This window comes from Eschrichtius robustus, chromosome 1 (genome assembly GCF_028021215.1).
Source record: "Eschrichtius robustus isolate mEscRob2 chromosome 1, mEscRob2.pri, whole genome shotgun sequence".
Classification (NCBI taxonomy): Eukaryota; Metazoa; Chordata; class Mammalia; order Artiodactyla; family Eschrichtiidae; genus Eschrichtius; species Eschrichtius robustus.
Genome location: NC_090824.1, coordinates 134,495,936 through 134,517,813, shown reverse-complemented (window position 1 = coordinate 134,517,813; position 21,878 = coordinate 134,495,936). Strand labels below are relative to the sequence as shown.

The following is a 21,878-nucleotide window of genomic DNA, read 5'->3' as shown; positions in this document are numbered from 1 at the left end:
CCACGGCAGTGAAAGCCTGGAATCCTAACCACTAGATCACCAGAGAACTCCCGTGGTGTTTTTTTGTTTTATTTTTTTTTTTAATGATTTTTGTTTTATTTTATTTATTTATTTATTTTTATTGTTTTTTTTTTTTTTTTTTTTTTTTAATGCACCATCTTATTTTATTTTTATTTATTTATTTTTTTAGGGTGTGCTGTGAGGCACATGCAATCTTAGTTCCCCAACCAGGGATTGAACTTGCACCCCCTGTAGTGGAAGTGTGGAGTCTTTACCACTGGACCACCGGGGAGGTTCCCCCCTGGTGTTTTTTACTTTTGTATATGGGTATATGGGAATGCAGTACCCAAGGCAGTTAGGAAGTGGCTTCAAGTCCTGCCCCTAGCTTGCTGTGTGGCCTCAGGTTAAGTCACACCCTCTCTGGGAGCCTTAGCTTCATCCTCTGTACAAGAGAAGGTTCGAATCCAAGATCTCTCCTAGCTTTGAAACTCTCAGATCCTAAGTTCTGCCTCCTAACAGGAAGCCTCTCCTGATTGCCTCAGCCTACAGCAATCTCTCTCTCCTGTAGGCCATGCCATGGCAAAGCTAGAAAAGCTGATCACCCTCACCATAAGACCTGCTTTCCATGGAGGACTAGTCAGTCCTGGGCCCAGATCCTCAATAGGCACGTACACCTGGATGACCAGGATGGGGAGCAGACCAGATGCCCGGTCCAAGAAGAAACTGAAGAAGCTTATCCTGGCAGAGAGGAGCCATGCATGCAAGCACCCAAGAGGACAGATTAAAGGGATGCCGTTGCATTTCCACCCAGGGACGCACTCTAAGTCAGAGCAGTCCAGAGATGGGAGTGGCTGCCTCAAGAATGTCCCTGGAGGGTGTGCATGATAGCTGGACAGCCGCAGGTCAGGGGTGCTGCAGAGGTGATGCCAACATTAGAGGGAGTGTGGGCACTTCCCAACCCTGAAAACTATGGTTCTTGGAACTATGCTGGCCCTGAAATCACACCGATGGAACCCAGGCTACCGTGATCACTGTCTGACTCCTGGCCCCATTCTTCATTTGTCTCCAAGATCCATGTGTGGGGGGAGACGAGGGGAAGGTCCACGTACCTGGGGTGGGGCACATGGAGGGGAGGGTCATCTGCCACATCTATCAAGGGCCTGCCTACCAGCGACCACCTCCTTTATCTCCTGTCCATCCTTGGGCCTAACCCCTCCTGAACCCATCAAGAGCTACACTTTGGCATTTGGGAGCCCAGAGCCAGCCAGCCAGCCCTTCCTTTGTTCCCTCCCACTGAAGGCCCCAGTCCAGGTCCTTGCTGTCCCTCTCTCAGGTGCTCTCCCTCCTCTACTGCCTGTAGACACAGGGAGAGCAAGACTCAGTTTCCTTCCTTACACAGGGGAACTCCCAACCCACCTGACCGGCAGGACATACCACCTCCCCTTCAGACCTCAAGCCCATCTCACCAGGTCAACGTCAAAAGTGTCTCTGGGTGTGCGGGCAGCTTCTGGGCTGGCTCTCCTGGAAACAGCTGCATCTGGAGAACACAGAGAAGGTCACAGGCAAGTCAGAGACATCCCTGGTGAGAAGCATCCTGTCTCGGGACAGTGACAAAGGAAACATCCCCGTTGCTTTTCCTGGAGACCCATTCTCCAGGGCCTCTGGCAGCACTGGGGCAGCTCCATGGAGGGGCTGTAATTGGAAAGAAAGCTCCCTGACTGCAATGGGCATGCACTCAGCCAGAAGGAAGAGAGAGGCAGCACTAGAGAGTGCTTGCCTTTGGCTCCAAACCCCAAGCACAGCTCTCTCCATCTTGGGGCTATCACCAAGGCAAAGCATGGACAATCCTAACACCGTTACTGCTCACTGATTTCTCTGCATAGTGAGAGCTCCGTGATACTCTTCTGACCTGCACCCTGTTTTTATTAAATCTAAATCTCTCATGCTTCAGAATAAAATAACTCCTTTCTCTGCCACTGCCTGGTTACAACACCCAAGGCAAGCTGTTTAAACTCTATGCAGGTCATTTCCTGTACATGGGGTAACAGTCACCACCTAGGTGGAGAAGGCACAAGTCCATGCCCACTCTAGTACTGCACTTTTATGAGCCCACGTCCACTATCTCCAAGGGCAGGAGTGAGCAAGGTCTCCATCACTGGCACCTACCTGAGAACCTTCGGATTCTGTAGCCTCCCTCCCCTTACCCAGTAAGGGCATCCTCACACCAGCTGACCAGAACTCAGAGTCCAGCCTAGAGATTTTGTCAAAGAGCCATTAAAGCCTCCCCACCCTGGAGGCCCTCTTGTGCACCCCCTGTGTCTCTTGGAACCCCCCTGATATCTCCAGCTCCTATAAAGGTGCTGCAACTCCTGGATTTGTATTGCAGAGCCAAGCACTGTCTCAATTCTCCAGCTATGTAATGTGCCCCAACCTTGTCTCCCAGTTGGACTGGAAAACTCCAGGTCAGGAACTGGTGTGCTGTCTCCATACTTCCCAAGTGCCCAGTACAAGGCAGGGCCCATAAAGGTTGGCAGTTGGTCCAGATGGCGGGCCATCCCAGAGGAAAAAGATCTCCTCCACTGAGCCCTAGCATGGTTCTGGGTAAGCACCCAACCACAGGGGGATGGGGGTAGTGGTTTTCAGCCCCTCTGCCCATACCTCATGTTCCAGTTAACTTCTCTGTTGCTGGACACAGGTGGCTTAAGAGAACCTCCTGAAGTGGTTGGTCCCTCTGGGGCTAAAATGATACAGGGTCTGGTTCTCAGCTTTGTCGTTTCTTAACTTCCTCTAGTGTCACAAGATCGCAGCTAATCCATAGGGCCTCGTTAATCAGTCAAACGTGACCCCTCTGGGTGGCTGCAGCCTCGTGTCAGTGCCTCCTCTCCCCCAGATTTATCCTGCACCCTGTAACCTATGATGTGATCAAACCCAAGAGACTTAAATAAACCCCCCCCCCCGCCCCCAGTTTCCTTTTCTGTCATACGGAACTGATCTTCTCTACCCCGCCTTTCCCAAGAGGCAGCGGCAAGGCCCAAGCCCTTAAACGGTAAACAGGGCAGCCATGAGGGTGGCTTACCTGTGCCCTGGGTGATACAAGAGACGAGATCCTGCAGGCGCACCTTGAATTCATCGAAGCTGTCCGTGCGCACGGCAGCTCGCAGGCTCTGGGGCTCCTCCTGGCGCAGCTGGTGGAGCGCCTTGCGCAGGAAGCCGTGCATGTCCAGCACCTCCTGGTCGGAAGCATAGAGCTTCATCCTCTGCACAAGCACGCTGCCCATACGGATGCGCTGCAGCACAGCATCCAGGCGGCCCAGTTGGCCTGCTATCTCTTCGTAATCGCGCTGGTACCGTGCATTCACCTCCTCCAGCAGTTGGCGCTCCAGCTCCAGCACGTGCTCCACCACCTGGCGCATGTGCGTTTGGATCAGCTCCTCGGTGTCCGCGCGCACGCGGCCCAGCTGGCTGATGGCCGAGCTCATTTTCGCCTGCGCCGCGCCAAAGGCGCGGTCCTGCTCCTGCAGGTCCTGGGTCATGACGTCCAGCTCCTCCTGCCGCTGCTGGATCTCCGTCCCGATGTCGCACTTGAGCTCGCTGTGGCCCGTATCCAGGAGCGCACACGAGCAGCACAGCGGCTTGGAGCAGCCTCGGCAGTAGATGCTGCGGACACATAAGGCTGGCCTGAGTTAGGGCTCGCCTGCTTTTTTTCTCTTTACATTCGTTATTAAATTCCTCTTCAGAAATTACAAAACTTTGCATCATGGTATGTTCCTACGTTCGTGCTTTTCTCAATTCAGTGTTTGTGGCTATGGTGATAGTACCCAAACTACCAATAAAACGTATTAGAACATCAAAAGTTACTAAAGTAATGATAGCTAGCCTCCATCCCTGAAACAATGCCAAGACGTACAACAAGAATGTTAATCACCTCTTCCCAGCGTTTCCGAATTTCCTTTCCCCACCTCGGAGGCAACCAGGTGAGCACCCTGGGTGCATCCTTCACACCTCTCTCTATTCCAACAGCTTTACATAAATATCCAGACTATGCTGCTGCTAGCAGAATTCTAAGGACTTGATACATTTCATTCCACTTAATCCTCCGTAGAGTTTCTTACTGTTATCCTCATTTCACAGATAAAGAAACCAAGACATTCAGAGTTTAAATAATTGGCTCAAATATCTACCACAGTTTTGGGCAGGTTGATGTTCTTAAAAAAAATAAGAGCATGCTAAACCTTTGTAACTTCCTCCTTTAATTGAACTTTTGTTCAGGACACTCCTCTAGGTCTGCAAGTATGGATCTGATGTATTCTCGTTAATAGCGTCTTTACATTCCAGATGGACCACACTGATTCATTCACCCTGTTAATGGACATTCCAGTGATTTCCTGTTTGTGCATTTTTCCCCAATATGCACAATGCTTTCTGTAGCCTAATGCATGCATCCTTTTGTTTCTATGAAATACATTACAAAATAATAGGATTGCTAGATCAAAGAGTATGTATATTTTTATTTATTTAATATATTTTAGCCAGCAGACACTTCCATAGCATTTACTATGTGTCAGACACTATTATAAGCATTTGACAAATATCAGCTCATTTAATCCTTCTAACAATCTTATGGAGTGGGGATTATTATTATCCCTATTTTAAGGATGGGGAAACTGAGCAAGAGGTACAATAACTTGTCCAAGGTCACACAATCAGTAAGTGGTAGAGTCCAGATGCAAATTGTAGTAGGCAGAATAATGGCCCCCATCCAAGTACTAATTCCTGGAACCTGAATATGGTACCTTACATGGCAAAAGAGACTTGACAGGTGTAATTACATTAAGGATCTTGAGATGGGAAGATTATCCAGGATTATCTGGGTGGACCCAATGTAATCACAAGAATCCTCATAAAGGAAAGAGGCAGGAGGCAGGAGAGTGAGAGAAGAGAGAGGTGATGATGGAAGTAGAGGTCACAGTGACACTATCCTGCTGGCTTTGAAGATGGAAGGGGATCATGAAATACAGAATGCAGGCAGCCTCTAGAAGCTGGAAAAGGCAAGAAAATGGATTCTCCTCAAGAGCCTCCAGAAGGAACACAGCCCTACTGACGTCATGATTTTAGCTCAATGAGACCCATTTCAGACTTCTGACCTCCAGAGGTACAAAACGATATACCTCTAATGGTTTAGGTCCCTAAATTTGTGGTAAATGTTACAGCAGCAACAGGAAACTAATATAAAAACCCAAGCAGCCTGGCTCAGAGTCCATGCTCTGAAACACTGCAGTCCTGCTTCTTCAAATATTACCAGGAAAAATATTAGTCACTTCCCTAGAAATACTGCTGTAATTTACTCTCACCAGCAATGAAAATAATAAGTTAGCCCACCTGAGGCCAGGAGAAAGGATTTTAGCTGGGGCCACTTTGGCCTTAATTACTGAGATCAACTTGTCCCAGAACTGCCAACAGAGAGCCTGCTGGCCGACCCAATTCTAAAATCTTGACACCAGGTACTAGTCCTCAGCTTTGCCAGCTCTCAACCTACCCAAGTCACCCAAGGTGGTAGGGTCCCAGGGCTTGACCCTCCTGCTCAAACACAGGAGACTTATGCCATGCTAGCAAAGCTTTTCTGCAGACAGAAAAGTGTGTGGAAAGTGGGATGGGGGTTGCCACTGGGTCATAAGCCTTGAGCTCCTCCAGCCTCAGGAAATCGCATCTAAGTAACAGAGACCCACGTCACCCAGAGGCAGGGCCAGTGGCTGTGGTAAGTGGCAGGTGGAGCAGAGAAAAAAGCTGGGCAGATGTGGATCTGACCTCAGCTCTGTGCCCTTCCTTGGCAGGTCATTTAACCTCTCTGCACCTCAGTTTTCTTACCTGTAAAATAGGGATAATTCCTACCTCATATGGGAGTGCTGGAGAGGATCAAATGAGGTCAGCCCTACATGAATGTTTTTAAAAAAGACTATGATTATAATTGACTGAAATGTTAGTGCTCCCTAATTAGACACTACTAATGAGAAATGTTAAGCAATTATGAAAGGAATGAATAACTCGACAGAGGGCAATTTGGCAGTATTCATCAAAATTACAAATGTATTTATCCTTTGACCCAGCACTCTCCCTTCTAGATATCTTTTCTGCAGCTCTATCTCCATACATAAAAAATAACATTTGTACAACGTAACACAGTCCATAATAGCAAAGAATAGAAACAACCTAAGTGCCCATCACTAGGCAATGAGTTACATAAATTACAATGCACCCGTACAGTGGAGCACTATGCAGCTGAAAAACACTGAGGAAGTTCATTATATGGAAAAATCTCTCTGGCAAAATAAGGATAATAATAGGAGTATTAGGAGGATTCGATGAGTTAATATATATAAAAGGTTAGAACAGTGACTACCATATAATGTGTTCAATTATGCCAATGTACATTTTAAGTAAAAAAATCAAGGCACAGAAGTGTATTATAGGGGACCTCCCCTGGTGGCGCAGTGGTTAAGAATCTGCCTGCCAAGGCAGGGGACACGGGTTCGATCCCTGGGCCGGGAAGATCCCACATGCCGTGGAGCAACTAAGCCCGGGCGCCACAACTACTGAGCCTGCGTGCCACAACTACTAAAGCTTGCGCGCCCTAGAGCCCGCACACCACAACTACTGAAGCCTGTGTGCCTAGAGCCCATTCCCTGCAACAAGAGAAGCCACCGCAATGAGATGCCCGTGCACCACGATGAAGAGCAGCCCCCGCTCGCCGCAACTAGAGAAAGCCCGCGTGCAGCAACAAAGACCCAACGCAGCCAAAAAAAAACCCAAAGTGCATTATAGGATGCTGCCTTTTGTGTAAGAATGGAGAAAAATAAGAATATATTCATATTTGATTGCATTTGAATAAAGAAACCTTGGAAGGATACAAATTAATAAAAGTATTTACAGGATGGGGCAGGGAAGAGGTGGAGTGAGGCATTTCACTGTATGCCTTTTAGGTTGCTCTCATGTTTGAACCTTGTGAATGTATTGATATTACCTATGTTTTTAATTAAAGAACAGAATTCTACTAGATGTGGGCAATTAGATAGGCTATAGAAATAAAGGGAGAACTAGAACCAGTTGTCATTTTCCTAGCTTTGGATCCATGGGAAGAGGGGCTGAGACCGAGGTGAGTGACTCTTCCTTAGAAAGAGTGCTCCAGGCCTGGGAAGGGGACCCCTAGGGTGGCCTGGCTGGAGGGAGAGCAAGACTTGCTGGGGGGACCACAGTCTCTGCTGGGTCCTCTTCTTAAGCCCCTTCTGCCCCAAATGGGGTCTCCCCAGGGAAACCAGCCACCCCTGCCCCTATGGATGGAAGAAGACAATTGGCTTCAGGTCTCTGTTGAGGGGCCTACATCGGACGCCCTGGGGTCCAAAGCCCCCAACTTTCTGATAAGACTGAGGTGCAAACCCTGAATCAGAATGACCCATTTTGGGCCTGCCACCCAAGACCAAGGATGACTTCCTTGGCCTAGGGTTCCTTCACCCTCATTCAAAGGACACTTACTGAGCACCCACTGTGTGCTTGGCACTTTTGGGGGAGACAGAGGTGAGGTGGGCACCTACCCACAAGGAGCTCCATGACAAGGACCCAGACTTAACACAGACAGAGAGGTGTAGCTCTGGAAAGCAAAAGGGCACTTATTTGCTTCTGGAAGACTCGAAAGAATGAACTAAAATACCACGGAATCAATAAGAAGTTGCTCAGCAAAGTGGCTGGATTATACCAGAATTAAGAGAAGAAAACAGCTTAATTCTATTCCAGCAAAGCAAATGAAAAGAAATATGGAAAAATTTTCCATGTTCTCATTCACAACAGCAATTTTAAAAATGCTAAAAAAAAAAAAAAAAAACCTAGACATAATCCTAGCAAGAAATACATAGAACTTATATGGAGTAAATGACAAAAACCCACTAAGAGAGAAAGTCTAAAAACAGAAAAGTGTATCAAGGTCCCGACTGGAGAGACTAAATAGTATAGTATTAATTTTCCTCAAGTTAATATAAAGGTTTAAAGCCATTTGAGCCAAATTACGAATGAGATTTTAAAACTCAACCAACTGATTCTAAATCTCACATGATGAAAAAAAAGAAAAAAGAATAAATTTCACATGAAGGAGTAAACAGATCAAATAGCTAAGAAATTTTTTGAAAAATCAGTGTAAGGAAGGGGATTTTCTCTGCCACTGACAACATTATAGAACTACCATTATTAAAAGTGTACATACTAGTCTAATAGTTAGGAGAATGATCAGCACAACAGACCAGATAGTCCTGAAAGAGGCCCTGGCATCTATCAAAATGTAATATTTTATATAATAAACAAAGCATCCCAAACTAACGGACATTAAAGGATTTTCAACTATTAGATCATGAAAACTGGCTACAGGGGGGGAAATAAATCAAGTTCGAGCTTTGCTTCATACACTACACCAAGATATATTTTTGATGAATCGGAGTTAAATATGAAAAATAACACCACGGAGACATAATAGTTGACTATTTACTCTCATGACGGTAAAGACCTTATAACCAGTGAAGAAGTGGAAGAAATCATACTATCAACAGATGCAGCTGCCTGAAAATTCAAAACTATCTATTTTTTGGAAAGACATTCATGACCTCCTATTATAAGAAAAGCACACTTTGTAACACTAAGTGTTGTTCATTCTGTTTTAGATGATTATAGAGACAGCAGGAAGGAAAGGAAAAAGTCTAGATTGATAGTAGTTACCTCTTTCTCTTCCTCCTTCCCCGTTTTTACTTACTGAGATTTTCCAAAAGTTTCCGTAATCAATTCTAAACAAACGAGTTTGGACTTCAAATAGGAGGCAATGGGGAACCGTAAAAGAACATCCCTTCTAGGAATTACAACAAGCTCTTTCTCTTCTGCCTTGTGATATATTGTTTTGTTTATCCCTTTATGACTGTTCAGCGAATTGACTGCATGATTAATATCTTAATAGAAACCCCAACATGTTTCCTGGGTTCTCAGTCTTCCCATCCAAAAGCTGCCTGTGTCTAAACTGCCATCCCAGAGGCCACGTGACAGCAGACAGGGTATGGGTTCTGGAGACGGCCCGACCTAGGCCTGAATCTGAGCTCCTCCACAATTCCTAGCTATGAGGCCTTGAGTAAATTACTTTCTCTCTCTGAGTCTTAATTTCCCCATCTATACAATGGGCATAAGGATGCTCTCTCATAGACTGTTACAAAGACGAGGGGCTGGTGTATGTGAAGTGACCAGCACAGTGCCAGATACACATTGGACATTCTGGAGCTGTGAAAGAAGAGGGGGCATTAACCACACATGTACACGTGGCATGGGAGAGCCCTGCTGCTGGTGGGTGAGCCTCTCAACCTCAGGCAGTAAGGAAACATCACCACTGAGTGTGGTCTCTGGGCTGTTCCCTTCCCAGTAGGGACATGCCGCCCTAGACCAGCCGCACTTCTCACTAGGACCAGAGCAGCATGGCACTTCTGCTGTCCTAGGAAACAGGGTAACTCAGAATGCAGGAAGCAAAAATCCTATGAAAACAGGACCAGTGGAGGAGAGATGGCCCCAGAGCAAAACTCCAGGGCAGGCCCTGGCTTGCCTGAATGGTGATGGAAAAACTCTCCACTTCACCGCCCCCATCTCAACAAGGGTTGACGGGGGATCTCACTTTGGTGGAGTATGGAAAGGAGCAGCCTCCTTTGGAAATTCAAATAATTAGCTAGAGGGTAATTAAAGGGATCCGTCCGTCAGTCATTTACACAGTAGTATGGATGCATTTAATGAGGCTGGTTTCCTGCCATCTCCAGGGTGACACAGTTGAGGAAATAAGATTTCTGAAGCCAGGAGAGGAGATGCGTTAATTGTAGAGACTGGGATGCTCAAAGAGAGTGAAAGCATTATTCCTGTTGACCTCCCCTCCTCCAACTATTCATTAGTTGAGAAGGTGGTGACAGAGATAGGAAAACCTGCGGTCTCAGAGAGGAAGATAACAGAAGTTAAGAGAAGCGGCAAAGAGGGACTTCCCTGGTGGCGCAGTGGTTAAGAATCCGCCTGCCAATGCAGGGGACACGGGTTCAAGCCCTGGTCCGGGAAGATCCCACATGTCGCGGAGCAACTAAGTCCGTGCGCCACAACTACTGAGCCTGCGCTCTGGAGCCCACGAGCCACAACTACTGAGCCCACGCACCGCAGCTACTGAAGCCCACACACCTAGAGCCCGTGCTCCTCAACAAGAAAAGCCACCACAGTGAGAAGCCCGCGCACCACAACGAAGAGTAGCCCCCGCTCGCTGCAACTAGAGTAAAGCCCACGAGCAGCAACGAAGACCCAACGCAACCAAAAGTAAATAAATAAAATAAATTAAAAAAAAAAAAAAGAGAAGCAGCAAAGAAAGAGGAGAGGAGGGAGGCTTGTCTATTTCACACTATGGTCTTATGCTGGTCCCACACCCAAGAAAGAGGAAGAGAAAGTTTGTAGTTTCCCTTCCCCACTCTTTTCTATGTAGGTCTCTGCTTTCAAGACTGGCATATCCATGGTGGACAGTGTTCTGCTGGGCCACGTCACTCATTCAGTAGGTAGCAGGTGCACTGCTGCACATGGGTGCCCTGCCTCTCCTGCCCTCTCTATGGCAGTGAATGGCACTACTGTTCAAAGGCCACTCAAGCCAAAGATCAAGGCGAATTCCAGATTCCTCCCCTCTTCGACTGCTTCAGCAATAACTCATTATTAAGTCTTGTTAAGGTCTACCTTCATTTACTTAAAAAAAATTACTGAGTACCAGCTATGTACAGGTATGGGGTTAGAATGTAGAGACGATTAAGGTAGAATTCTGGTTCCTAAATCTGTCACATCAGTTCCCATTGATACTGCCTTTGTTCTTGCCCCAATTATGGCTTATCTCCTTTAGCACTGTCCCCTAATAGGCCTCCTTGCCTCTGGTCTCTCCAATCAACCTTTCCCAGTGCCACCACATGGTATTTCTAAAATGTGATCATCTGGGAATTCCCTGGCGGTCCAGTGGTTAGGACTCCGTGCTTTCACTGCCAAGGGCCCTGGTTTGATCCCTAGTCAGGGAACTGAGATCCCACAAGCCGCGTGGAGCAGCCAAAAAAAAAAAAAAAAAAAAAAAGTGATTATCACCATACACTGAGGTGACTGCAATGATGCCCCTTGGAAATACAGTCAGAATAGTATCAAGTGCAAGAAATATCTTAGGTAACACATAAGTAATATGTTAATGAAGGAGATTCAATTTTTGAACAAAGATCACTTGGGCAGATTCACTGAGTTTTATAATAATGCACTATAATTATATAGTATTGGATATTAGTGAACATGAACACAATTTGGATTTACATGCCAGTAAATGTTGCAAGAGGACAAGGCAAAGTTTATCACATAGATAAGTACAGTGATTACTTATTAATCTGATTAAGCTATTTCACTTAAATCCAACCTAATTTCAATAAATAAAACGGCAAAAGAGATGGAAATAGCTGAAACAATCAATTAACTAAAGCCATGAATAAGAAAAATGTTATTGGATATTAAGGTAACAATAACTTAATACTGTATTAAATAATATATGGTATAAACAGGCAGCTCTTCTATTTAGTTGTACCTATCTCAAAATACCTCCCCAACTCTAACAGCTTCGGCAGAACAAATCCAAACTGTAAAACACGCCAAAGCGGGCTTCCCTGGTGGCGCAGTGGCTGAGAACCCGCCTGCCAATGCAGGGGACACGGGTTCGATCCTTGGTCCAGGAAGATCCCACACGTCGTGGAGCAACTAAGCCCATGCGCCACAACTACTGAGCCTGTGCTCTAGAGCCCGTGAGCCACAACTAGTGAGCCCACGTGCCGCAACTACTAAAGCCCGCGCGCCTAGAGCCCGTGCTCCACAAGAGAAGCCACCGCAATGAGAAGCCCGCGCACTGCAACGAAGAGTAGCCCCCGCTCGCCGCCAACTAGAGAAAGCCCGCGCACAGCAAAGAAGACCCAACACAGCCAAAAATAAAATAATTAAGTAAATAAATTTATTTTTTAAAAAATATGCCAAAGCAGGCATTTGTTACAAAATTCAATGACTATAAAGTTAATCATTAAATGTTAATAGAATCTGGTGACATCAGAAACAAGCAGTAACTCCTTACGTGACACAAACAATTTTGATATCCTCCAGAAGTACTTTTATTAAAATAGGTATAAAATGATTTTATGTAGCTCTGAGTGTATACTGTGGTTCTGATCTTTGTTACTCATTCAATACTCACTAAATATTTAAGTTTCCCCCAAACTGTGGTAATACTCTTAAGATTACTAATCAGAAAAAAAATAAAATCATAAATTAAAAACTGTAATACTAATGGTAATAGAGCAAGAGGAAAATGAGAAGGAAAGGAATGGGAAGAAAGAGGAGGAGGGGTTATGTTAGAAAATTTCATTGAAATAAACAGAATTTTTAAACTAAAGGAGCAAGCCAGGTTTCAGAATAATTTGATACAATATGCTCCACACCAAGACAGCTTGGTTAAATTGATAAACTTAAGGAATGAAAAATATCTTTAGGCATCGAGACAGAAAAAGCAAATAAATTTGGCCTCAGGCCTCTCCTGGTGGACGTTTGTTTGATGCTCGAAGATAATGCAGCAAAGTCTACAAAGCTCTAAAGGAAAGACCGTGACCAGGTATATTACACCCAGCCAAGATGTCATGCAAGCGTAAAAGCAACTGATAGACATTCTCAACACCAAGACACTCTAGGAATTCAGAACACAGAAGTCCTTCTTGAGAAAAACTGCTGATTGACAACATCCGTCCAACCAAGAGCTGAATCAAAACAAAAAGAATCCATGAAAAGTGGTGTTAAAGTGAAAGGACCAGTGCTGTGAATTACAGCCATTGTGACATGGAACCAAGACTACAAACATGGGAGTGGACCATCCTGATCTTTCAGGGCAAAGACTTTGTTACTGTCTAAAATGGATGCATTTCATTAAAAACAAACTATAATGACTCCAGCCTCTTGATGCCTTGGTAATTTTTTTGCTTAATCTTAGAGAGGTCTTTTAGGAAATATTTTAGGATGAAGAAATATTTCTTTGAAGTTTAGCAAGTCTAATTTTACTTTAGTATCTTTTTCTTTCATCAAAGTCAAGGAAAATTAAATTTAACATTGCTTAAATAGCATGCTTCCTTTGAATAAGCTAATTGTAAGGGAAGATACACTCTGAGCTCGAAACAAGCAACTTGCAGAATCCTTTTTTTGCAACTCGGCCGGGTTGTTAGTTGAAAACTACCTGTATGTGGAGGCTGGCAGCACCAGGACAGACTCTGCGGAGTCTGCAGTCAGGAAATCCTGCATCCTGTCCTGGCCCTAGCTCGGATAAGATCTTCTATTTGCGGATGAGCTCCCATTAATGTCTGGGCCTCTTGCAACAATTCTCTCTTCCTCAATAATCTCATAGGAGGGTCTGGGAATTAAGGTAACAGCACAGGAAAAAACATCTCAAAAGACAGGAAAGTGCTTTATTGTGTTAAGAAGAGGTTAAATCCAACCAGAAGAGCCCATTCTCTGACCATATTGGAAAAGGTTTCAGTTTCCTATTGAAAGGTGCTGCCCAGGTACCAAGGGATCGGGGAGCGTCACTCAAGGCTGATTTTAAGCCTGTCCCCTGCACTCTGGTTCCTGCCACCACTGCGTGACGTCCACCTCTGCCCTGAACCCTCCCCTGGGCTGCCCAGGATGCCTCTCCCCACCTGTTGCCAATCACTCCAACTTCTGGTCTTGGGAGCTCTTTTCCCAGTTTATGATCTCATCATACGTCTCAAACTTGAATAACAGGTCTTTCATTTTCCCCACTCAACTGTAACTAAAGCTCTTCCTGCTACAAGTTTTGATGGTCCTGGATTAATTCCCCTACCCCATCCAGCCAAGCTTTGGGATCTGACACCCCAACATGGGTCTCATCGACAGTCCTAAACCCCCATTACCCTTGGCTGCAAGGCACTCCGCAGCGCTCCCCAGCACATATGATGAAAAGGCTGGCAGCCACCTTGACCTCCAGGTCAGGCAGGTCATGGCCGTGTGAGACTCTGGCCTTCTCCCCATGCTGCCACCTCTGCATTCTTGCAGGCCTCACCCCCACCTGCACCATGGCTCAGCCTCCTAATGCAGCTCCCTTTCCCCAGGTCCAGATTCTTTGCTTCAGTTCCGCTTGGGTCATATATCCAACAGTAAGGTGGTAAATCTCAAATTCTTTATGGAATAGGGTAAAATGTAAATAAGCATGCAGCCAAAGAAAAAAAATCCTGGTCTCCTTGCTCCTAAACTTGCCCACTTCAATCAAAGTACCAGAGTGCAGAAGAGGATCTGAACATTATCCCACTCTCTGCCTTAATACCACCAGTGGGTTTCCAACAGAGTCCCCAAAGGTCCATTCACACTGTGTTCTACAGGATACTCGCTGGTACAAGAGTAAACTGCAGGAAAATGGAGCAAACTGAGAACATTCCTTTGTCCCGGAAATTGTAGGATAGAGTCCAAACTCTCCCATGTTTGACCCTAGCTCACCCTTCCAGACCCTGCCCTCCAGCACAGCCTTTATTTGCAGTTCCGGAAATGCAGCAGACTTGCTGGTGCCTCTGCCTTTGCACATGCTCCCTCCCCTTTCTGCTTCCTTACAGGCCAGGCTAAGTGTGACACCCCCTTGGAAGCTGCCATCCCCAGCCAATCCAGGCTGGGCAGGTGGCCTTTTCTGAGATCACATGCCTGGTGCCTGCCTTCCTTCTTCCTTCTGCCCTTAAATAACTGAGCACACACGGGATGTCAGCCGTCTGGCAAGGGAAAATATGAGGGAGAGGACTGTGTCTTATCACACTGTCCTAAGGGCGACTATCAGCACAGAGTGACAATGGTGAGCAGGCTTCCTTGAAGCACTTTGCAGCCTTGATTGTTAACTGCAGATCTGGTTCCTCCAGCAGACTGTGACCTCAGAGGGCCAGGGCTGTATCTGTTTGTACTTATACCCTAGCACCTAGCAGAGGGCTTGCTACATAGTAGGAATGTGGGCTGAAAGAATGGACTCCACAGGCATGGTGATCAAATGCCAATGGCCCCAGGGAGGACACTCCCAAGCTGAGTTTGAAAGTTTAAAGCCACTTCTGATGCCGCTCCCAGTGTGAGCCCTAAGTCAGCTCAATGTCAAAGGATGGAATGGTTTATTATTGACTTGTAACCTGCAGGAAGTTGTGGGTTATTTATGACACTGAGGTTTTGTGCAGAAGAAACAAGTTGAGTTTTCCTAGTAACCAATGGTAGATTATGAAACAACTGTGAATTGTGACTGTGTGTGTACGATTTTTAAGCAATACTGTCAGGTTTTTGAAGCCATCTACCATGCTCAAGGGAAAAGAATCCTGTTCTCTTGCTGGCTGGACCTCCTTGCCCCTTGTACCTTGCCCACTGTGGAGAAATCCACTCCCCACACTAGAGGTGAAGCACTCTGTAAGCTACCACCATCTGGGGCTCTGGGAGAGGCCCCATCCTCACTGCAGGGTAGGAGATGTAAACTGTGGTTTATACAATTGCTGCCAGCCCCTATCAGCTACTAAGACTGTGCAGTCTAGATGTCCACATGTACATGTGAGCAGACAACACAGAACCACAGGACCTACAAAGAGAATCAGCAGCCAAAATGGGGACCAAACTGATTCGTGGCTCTCACTGAAAAAAAGGGTAATATAGGAAACATAAACCTTCTAAAAATTCTAAGTTTGTTTTTCAGGGAGATTTAAGAATATACACTGAGAAAACAAGAACAGGCTGACAAGAAAAAGCATCCTGAGAACACTGACCTTGTTTGGCAATTAAAAAAACATGATTGCAATTGTTGCAGCACCATGGATGGACCTAGAGACTGTCATACTGAGTGAAATAAGTCAGGCAGAGAAAGATAAGTATCATATGATCTCACTTATATGTGGAATCTAAAAAAATGATACAAATGAACTTATTTACAAAGTAGAAACGTAGTCACAGATGTAAAACACAAACTTAAGGGTTGTGGGGGAAAGTGGGGGAGGGAGAGATAAATTGGGAGATTGGTATTGACATATACACAGTACAATATATAAAATAGATAACTAATAAGGACCTCCTGTATAGCACAGGGAACACTACTCAATACTCTGTAATGACCTATATGGGAAAAGAATCTAAAAAAGAATGGATATATGTATATGTATAACTGATTCACTTTGCTGTACAGCAGAAACTAACACAACATTGTAAATCAACTATACTCCAATAAAAAGTTAATTAAAAAAAAGCCACACACACAAAAAAACAATAGTTATAAAAAGAAAAAATAAGCAAATGAACAGAAATCAATATACAGAAAAGTAGAAGACAATTTCTTTGAGCTGAAGAAAGACTTGAATTTTCAGTTCAACAACGTCAGAGAGGATTATTGAAAAAAGAAAAGACCTATAGCTTGATCAATCATTTTCAAGAATAAAGAAAAATTATATAAAAATCCTTAGCAAACAAAAACAGATTACCCACAGGGGAAAAATAATTATATAATAATTAAATTTCTCATCTGCAGCACTGGAGGCCACAAATTTATGAAGCAATGTGTATATATTCCAAGATGAAAGATTTGTGATTGTGACCTCAGAATTTTACACCTAGCTAAACTTTCCTTTAAATGTGACAGCAGAGAACTCCCTGGCGGTCCAGTGGTTAGGATTCCATGCTCTCACTGCTGAGGGTCCAGGTTTGATCCCTAGTCAGGGAACTAAAATCCCACAAGCTGTGTGGCATGGCCAAAAATAAAAATAAAAAATAAATTAAAAAATAAATGTGACAGCAAATGAAGGACATGCAAGTTAAGACAATCAAGATTCCAGAAAGTAAACTCTGAAAAGCAACCAAAAAAAAATTACTTGAAGTATTCCAGCCAAATGGGAAATTAATAACATTAAATAATTGAAGAGGAAGATATGTTATAGAAAAAATTATTGTGAGCAATGAAACTAATTAAAATCTAAGATTATAGATAACAAGTGGGTTATAATGTGATGATGACATTTAATAACTGTCAAAAAAGGATGCTTAGAATAGAAAAGACATAAAATTTGGTAATAATCTAGAACTAAAATTTCATGTTATTTCAACTATATCTGAATGTGGGAAGAGAAAGAGGGGAGAAGAAAAAGTATGCTAAAAGTTTTATCTTATCTGGAAGAACAATTGTAATCTACTCTTGATGGTGAGAGACACACACACACACACACACACACACACACACACACATGTTCTAATATGTTTGTTAAAAATTTAAACCAGAATAGAAAGAGGAGAGATATATATGATATATCTCTACAAAGAATACACATTTTTAAAAAATCCTAGGAATATGCTAGTCCACGGAATATGGTCCAAGGCCCCAAAGAAAACATCAGTATAGTCCCAGATATAACTCAAATACTAGGTGACCATACTGTAGAAATTAACATCAAATATTTAAATCAAACATCACAAGCCACTTGAAAATTTTAGAAAACTCCCTCCCCCAAACTCTTCTATCAAAGAAAAAATGTTTAAAAAGAGAAAAGACTGAAATTATAGATATTTGAGAAATGATTGACTATGATTACACTACATCAAAGTTATGGGATGCAGCCAATGTCATACTCACAGGAGAACGTATTAAACAATAAGGATAACAAATAAATGAATTAAATGTTCAGTTAGATGATGAATAATGAGAGACAAGTAGAAGAAAGAAAATAATGATGATTAAAAACAAAATGATTAATTAGAAAAAAGGAAAACATTAATATCAGTAAGCAATAAAAGGAAAGACCAAAAAGCCAGTGCTTTGAAAAGATCACTAAAGTAACCACAAATATACAACATTAGAAATAAGAAAGGGAACACAGTTACAGGTATAGAGGAGATTTTTAAATTATAAAAGATAACTCAGGATGAACTAGAAAACATTCCAAAAAATCTGATTCAAGATCCAAAAAAAAGAGGAAAAAACCCTACTCTTCAAAAAAGGTACCTGTATCAGATAGTTTTTCAAGAAACTTCTACAAGCTTGAATTGCTATGTTCTTTAAACTAGTCTACAGCAGAAAAATTATAAGAGTAGCATTTTAACATTTATTGAGTATTTAATATGTGCCAGGCACTATGCTAAGCAATTTATATATATTATCATGTTCAAAAAAGTTTGCAAACTCATTGAAAGAGTTGTCTTATCAAATGAATAAGAAAACTTGACAAGGAAATCATACATATTCATAAAATTTGATCACATTTATAAATATAGATAATAGCCTAAATAAAACAGTACTAAATGGAATCTAGCTAGAAATTAAAATAATAGTATATCATGACCAAATAGAGTTCTTCCTCCCAGGAATTAAAAAATGGTTCAACATAAAGAAACCTATTGATATAATTCATCATATTAAAAGGTGAAAGGACATCTTCAGAGTCCAAAAGAACATCTATTCCTGAGTTAAAAATAAAACAAAATAACAGCAACAACAAAACTCTTAGAAAACTAGAACTGGGAGGCAACTTAATGTGATTTTTAAAAGTCACCTAAGGAAATCAATAATAAGCATCATACTAAACAAGAAAACATAAGAAACTTTCTCATGAAAGATAGGTACAAGACAAAGTTGCCTTTTCTAACCACTGCTTCACATTATTCAATACTGTCCTGGCAGTTCTGGCCAATCCAATGAAACAAAGCTACAAAGAGGTAATATGTATAAATACTGGAAAGAAAATAGTTTTTATTATTTGCAGCTGATATGACTGTTTACCTAGAAAATCCAAAAAATCAACTGAAAAACTTACAAGAATAAAAGAGCCCAATAAGCTGGCTAGATGTAATATAAATATACATAAATTAATAGCATTAGTGAATGTTAATGGTAACCAGTTAGAAATTATAATGGAAAAAGATTCCATTCATAATATTATTACATATTAGAAATTTCACTATAATTTAAAAGTTCAAGATGTTTGTGAATAAAACTATAAAACCCAAAGATATAACCAGAGATGAGGCCAATTCTTCCAAGATTTAATGCCATCTCAGTCAAAATCTCAATGAATATGTAAGTTCTGAAACTGCATGAATTGTAAGAGCAAAAGCAACTGTACAAATTATGAAAGCAAAATTATTTTTGAAGAAGAATGGGAATTCACCCTATCAAATATAAAGCTACAGAACTCCTTACAGTAGTAAGGATTAGCATAAGAATAGTTTGGTGCAAAACAGAGATTTACAAACATATTCATGACTACATGGACATTTAGTACAAGATTAAAAGGGCATTTCAGATCAAAGCAAGAGTGGATTATTCATAAGCTACAAGGATATATTGTACAACATGGGGAATATAGCCAATATTTTATAATAACTATAAATGAAGTATAACCTTTAAAAATTGTGAATCACTATATTGTACACCTGTAACATAGAATATTGTACATCAACTATACTTCGATTTTAAAAAATGGTAAAAAAACAAACAAAAAGAGTGAATTATTCAATAAAAGTTGTTGAGAGAACTGGCTTTCCATTTGGAGAGAAATGCAAAGCAAGGGTTCTTACCTTATACCACACACAAAAATAAATTCCATGGGAATGAAAAATTTAACTATAAAAACAAATTATTAAAATAGAGTATAAGTAAATATTTTCAACATTGGCGTGGGAAAAATCTTTCCTAGGATGATCAAAGCCAGATACCATAAAGGAGGAGATTGATGGATTGGACTACATAGAACTAAAAACTTAAACACAACACCTCATATTGAATGAATGACAAAGGTCAACACAGGAAAAATATCTGCACTATAACAAGCTCTTACAATTAAAGACTAATTCCTAAAAGTAAACAAACAAAGAAGCAAAGGACCTCAGGAGGCAATTCACAAATGCAGAAGCTCAATGGCCAACAAACACATGAAAAGCCACTGGACCTCAACCTTAACAATAAACAAAGAAATCCAAATTCCAACAGTAGTATCAGCTGTGGAGGAATCTGGTAGTACAGGTGGTAAATCTCCAAGCGGGAAGTAAGCAAGCCACAGTCAGTTTAGCAGGAATGGAGCTCTGTCTGAGTGTGCCCCCAATGGGCAAAGAATACTTCACTTTGCAAGCAGATCCCCAAGAATCTTATACAAGCTATCTATTGTGGGGGGGAGTATTAAAAGTTCACATAGGTATGCTACCTTTTTGCTTAAAGGAGGAAAAATGAGACCTATAACACTATATACTCCTACCTGTGTGTATATTCACAAACTCTGGAAACATTCAAAACTGGTAACCACGGTTAAACGTGGATGGGGGAGGGAGAAGTGGTGGGTATTAGGCAGATGGGGGACAGAGTGGAATGGAGACTTTGTCCTCTCTATAAATTTTCTTTGTAATTTTTTGCACCATATAAATGTATTATCTATCCAAAAAATCCTGAATTAAAATCCTGTGCTGTTTAGTAAAAATCATTAATATTGGACACGACTTTTTTTTTTTTTTCTCATACAGACACTCACAGGAAGTGCGGTGTTCCGGTTTTGACTTTTCAGACAGAAACTAACTACCCACATCTCATTCTAGAATCCAGCTATACTGAGACTCCATGGCAGTGCTTCTGGAAAATTCCACTATAAGACTTTCTAAAGGGCAGTTTGGCCACATGTATCGAAATGTAAAACTTTCATAACCCTTCACCTAGAAATGGCATTTCTAAAAATTTATCCTGAAGAAATGACAGGATATGGGTGAAAAGATGATTCTGCAGCATTATTTCTTATAAGCGGAAATTGGAAACTATTGCTATCCATCCATTCGCACGGGACAGCATAAATTGTGGTCATCGCTATTGATGCTGCTGGTCTGTGGACCTTATTTTGAGTTGCAAGACGTTAGAAGCTCCTTGACCCACGTTCCCGGCTGTGAGACTTTGGAACTCTGTTCCCCGCACCTTCTACCTCGCTCTTAGATGCCTCACCCCACCCTGGGCAGGCCTGCTCACCTGGTCAGCGTAGGGTTGCGGTGGTTAGGGTTGGAACAGAAGATGTTGTTGGACTTGCGCGTGCCATCCAGAAAGTCCCGCGCCGACTGGCTGCGGAGTTCCGCCAGTGGCCGGGCCTCGTGCTTGAGGAACCACTGGTGCGCCTCGATGCACTTGGCGCAGAGGAGCTGCTCGCACTCGAAGCACCAGTAGTCGGCCGGCTCTTTGCAGCGGGTGCACAGTGCCTGCGCATCCACGATTTGCCGGTACACCGACAGGCGCCGCTGCAAGCTTTCGAAGAAGACGTTGTCCAAGGCCTGCGCATCAGGGCCTGGGGGCCAGGGAGCCTGGCAGATGGGGCACTGCATGCCTGGCTCCTCCAGGCATCCTGAACACAGCGTGTGCAGACAGGGCAGCAGCTTGGGGCACTTGGCTTCTGCCCGGCAGCCCTGGCAGCGCAAGAACTGGAACTCTTCCTCCGTGGCTTGCTGGGGGATCAGAGAGGGAGGTGAGATCTGAAGTCCCAGGAGTCTCCACCCAATGGACACCCGCCCCTATGGCTGCAGGCTCAGAGTGGGACTTCCTATTCCATACCAGGCTGTCATTGGATGATGCGAAATCCAGGCTTATCAGTACCCCAATCCTCCACTTACTCAGGCCTTCCCACTCTCACTTCACAATTTACTGAGCATCTACTTCTCCTAAGACACAGTACTAGGCCCTGAGATACAAGGATGTATAGGACAAATCCCTGCCTTCAAGGAACTTAAGTTTAAAAAGGAGATTCATTAAGTGTACATCATATAACCTC

The 21,878-nt window shown here is 43.2% G+C and overlaps 1 protein-coding gene across 6 annotated transcripts in view; it reads right to left on the bottom strand.

Annotated features, from left to right (window-relative positions):
- PML (PML nuclear body scaffold) overlaps positions 1-21,878 on the bottom strand; it is a 43,545-nt gene that overhangs the window by 20,052 nt on the left and 1,615 nt on the right. For all 6 annotated transcript variants that reach the window (XM_068555306.1, XM_068555315.1, XM_068555324.1 and 3 more), the window contains exons 2-4: positions 21,089-21,555; positions 3,077-3,657; positions 1,467-1,537 (exon numbers count right to left, since the gene is read on the bottom strand). In XM_068555306.1, the coding sequence (XP_068411407.1) occupies positions 1,467-1,537; positions 3,077-3,657; positions 21,089-21,555 (1,119 nt within the window). The remainder of the gene's footprint in view (positions 1-1,466; positions 1,538-3,076; positions 3,658-21,088; positions 21,556-21,878) is intronic.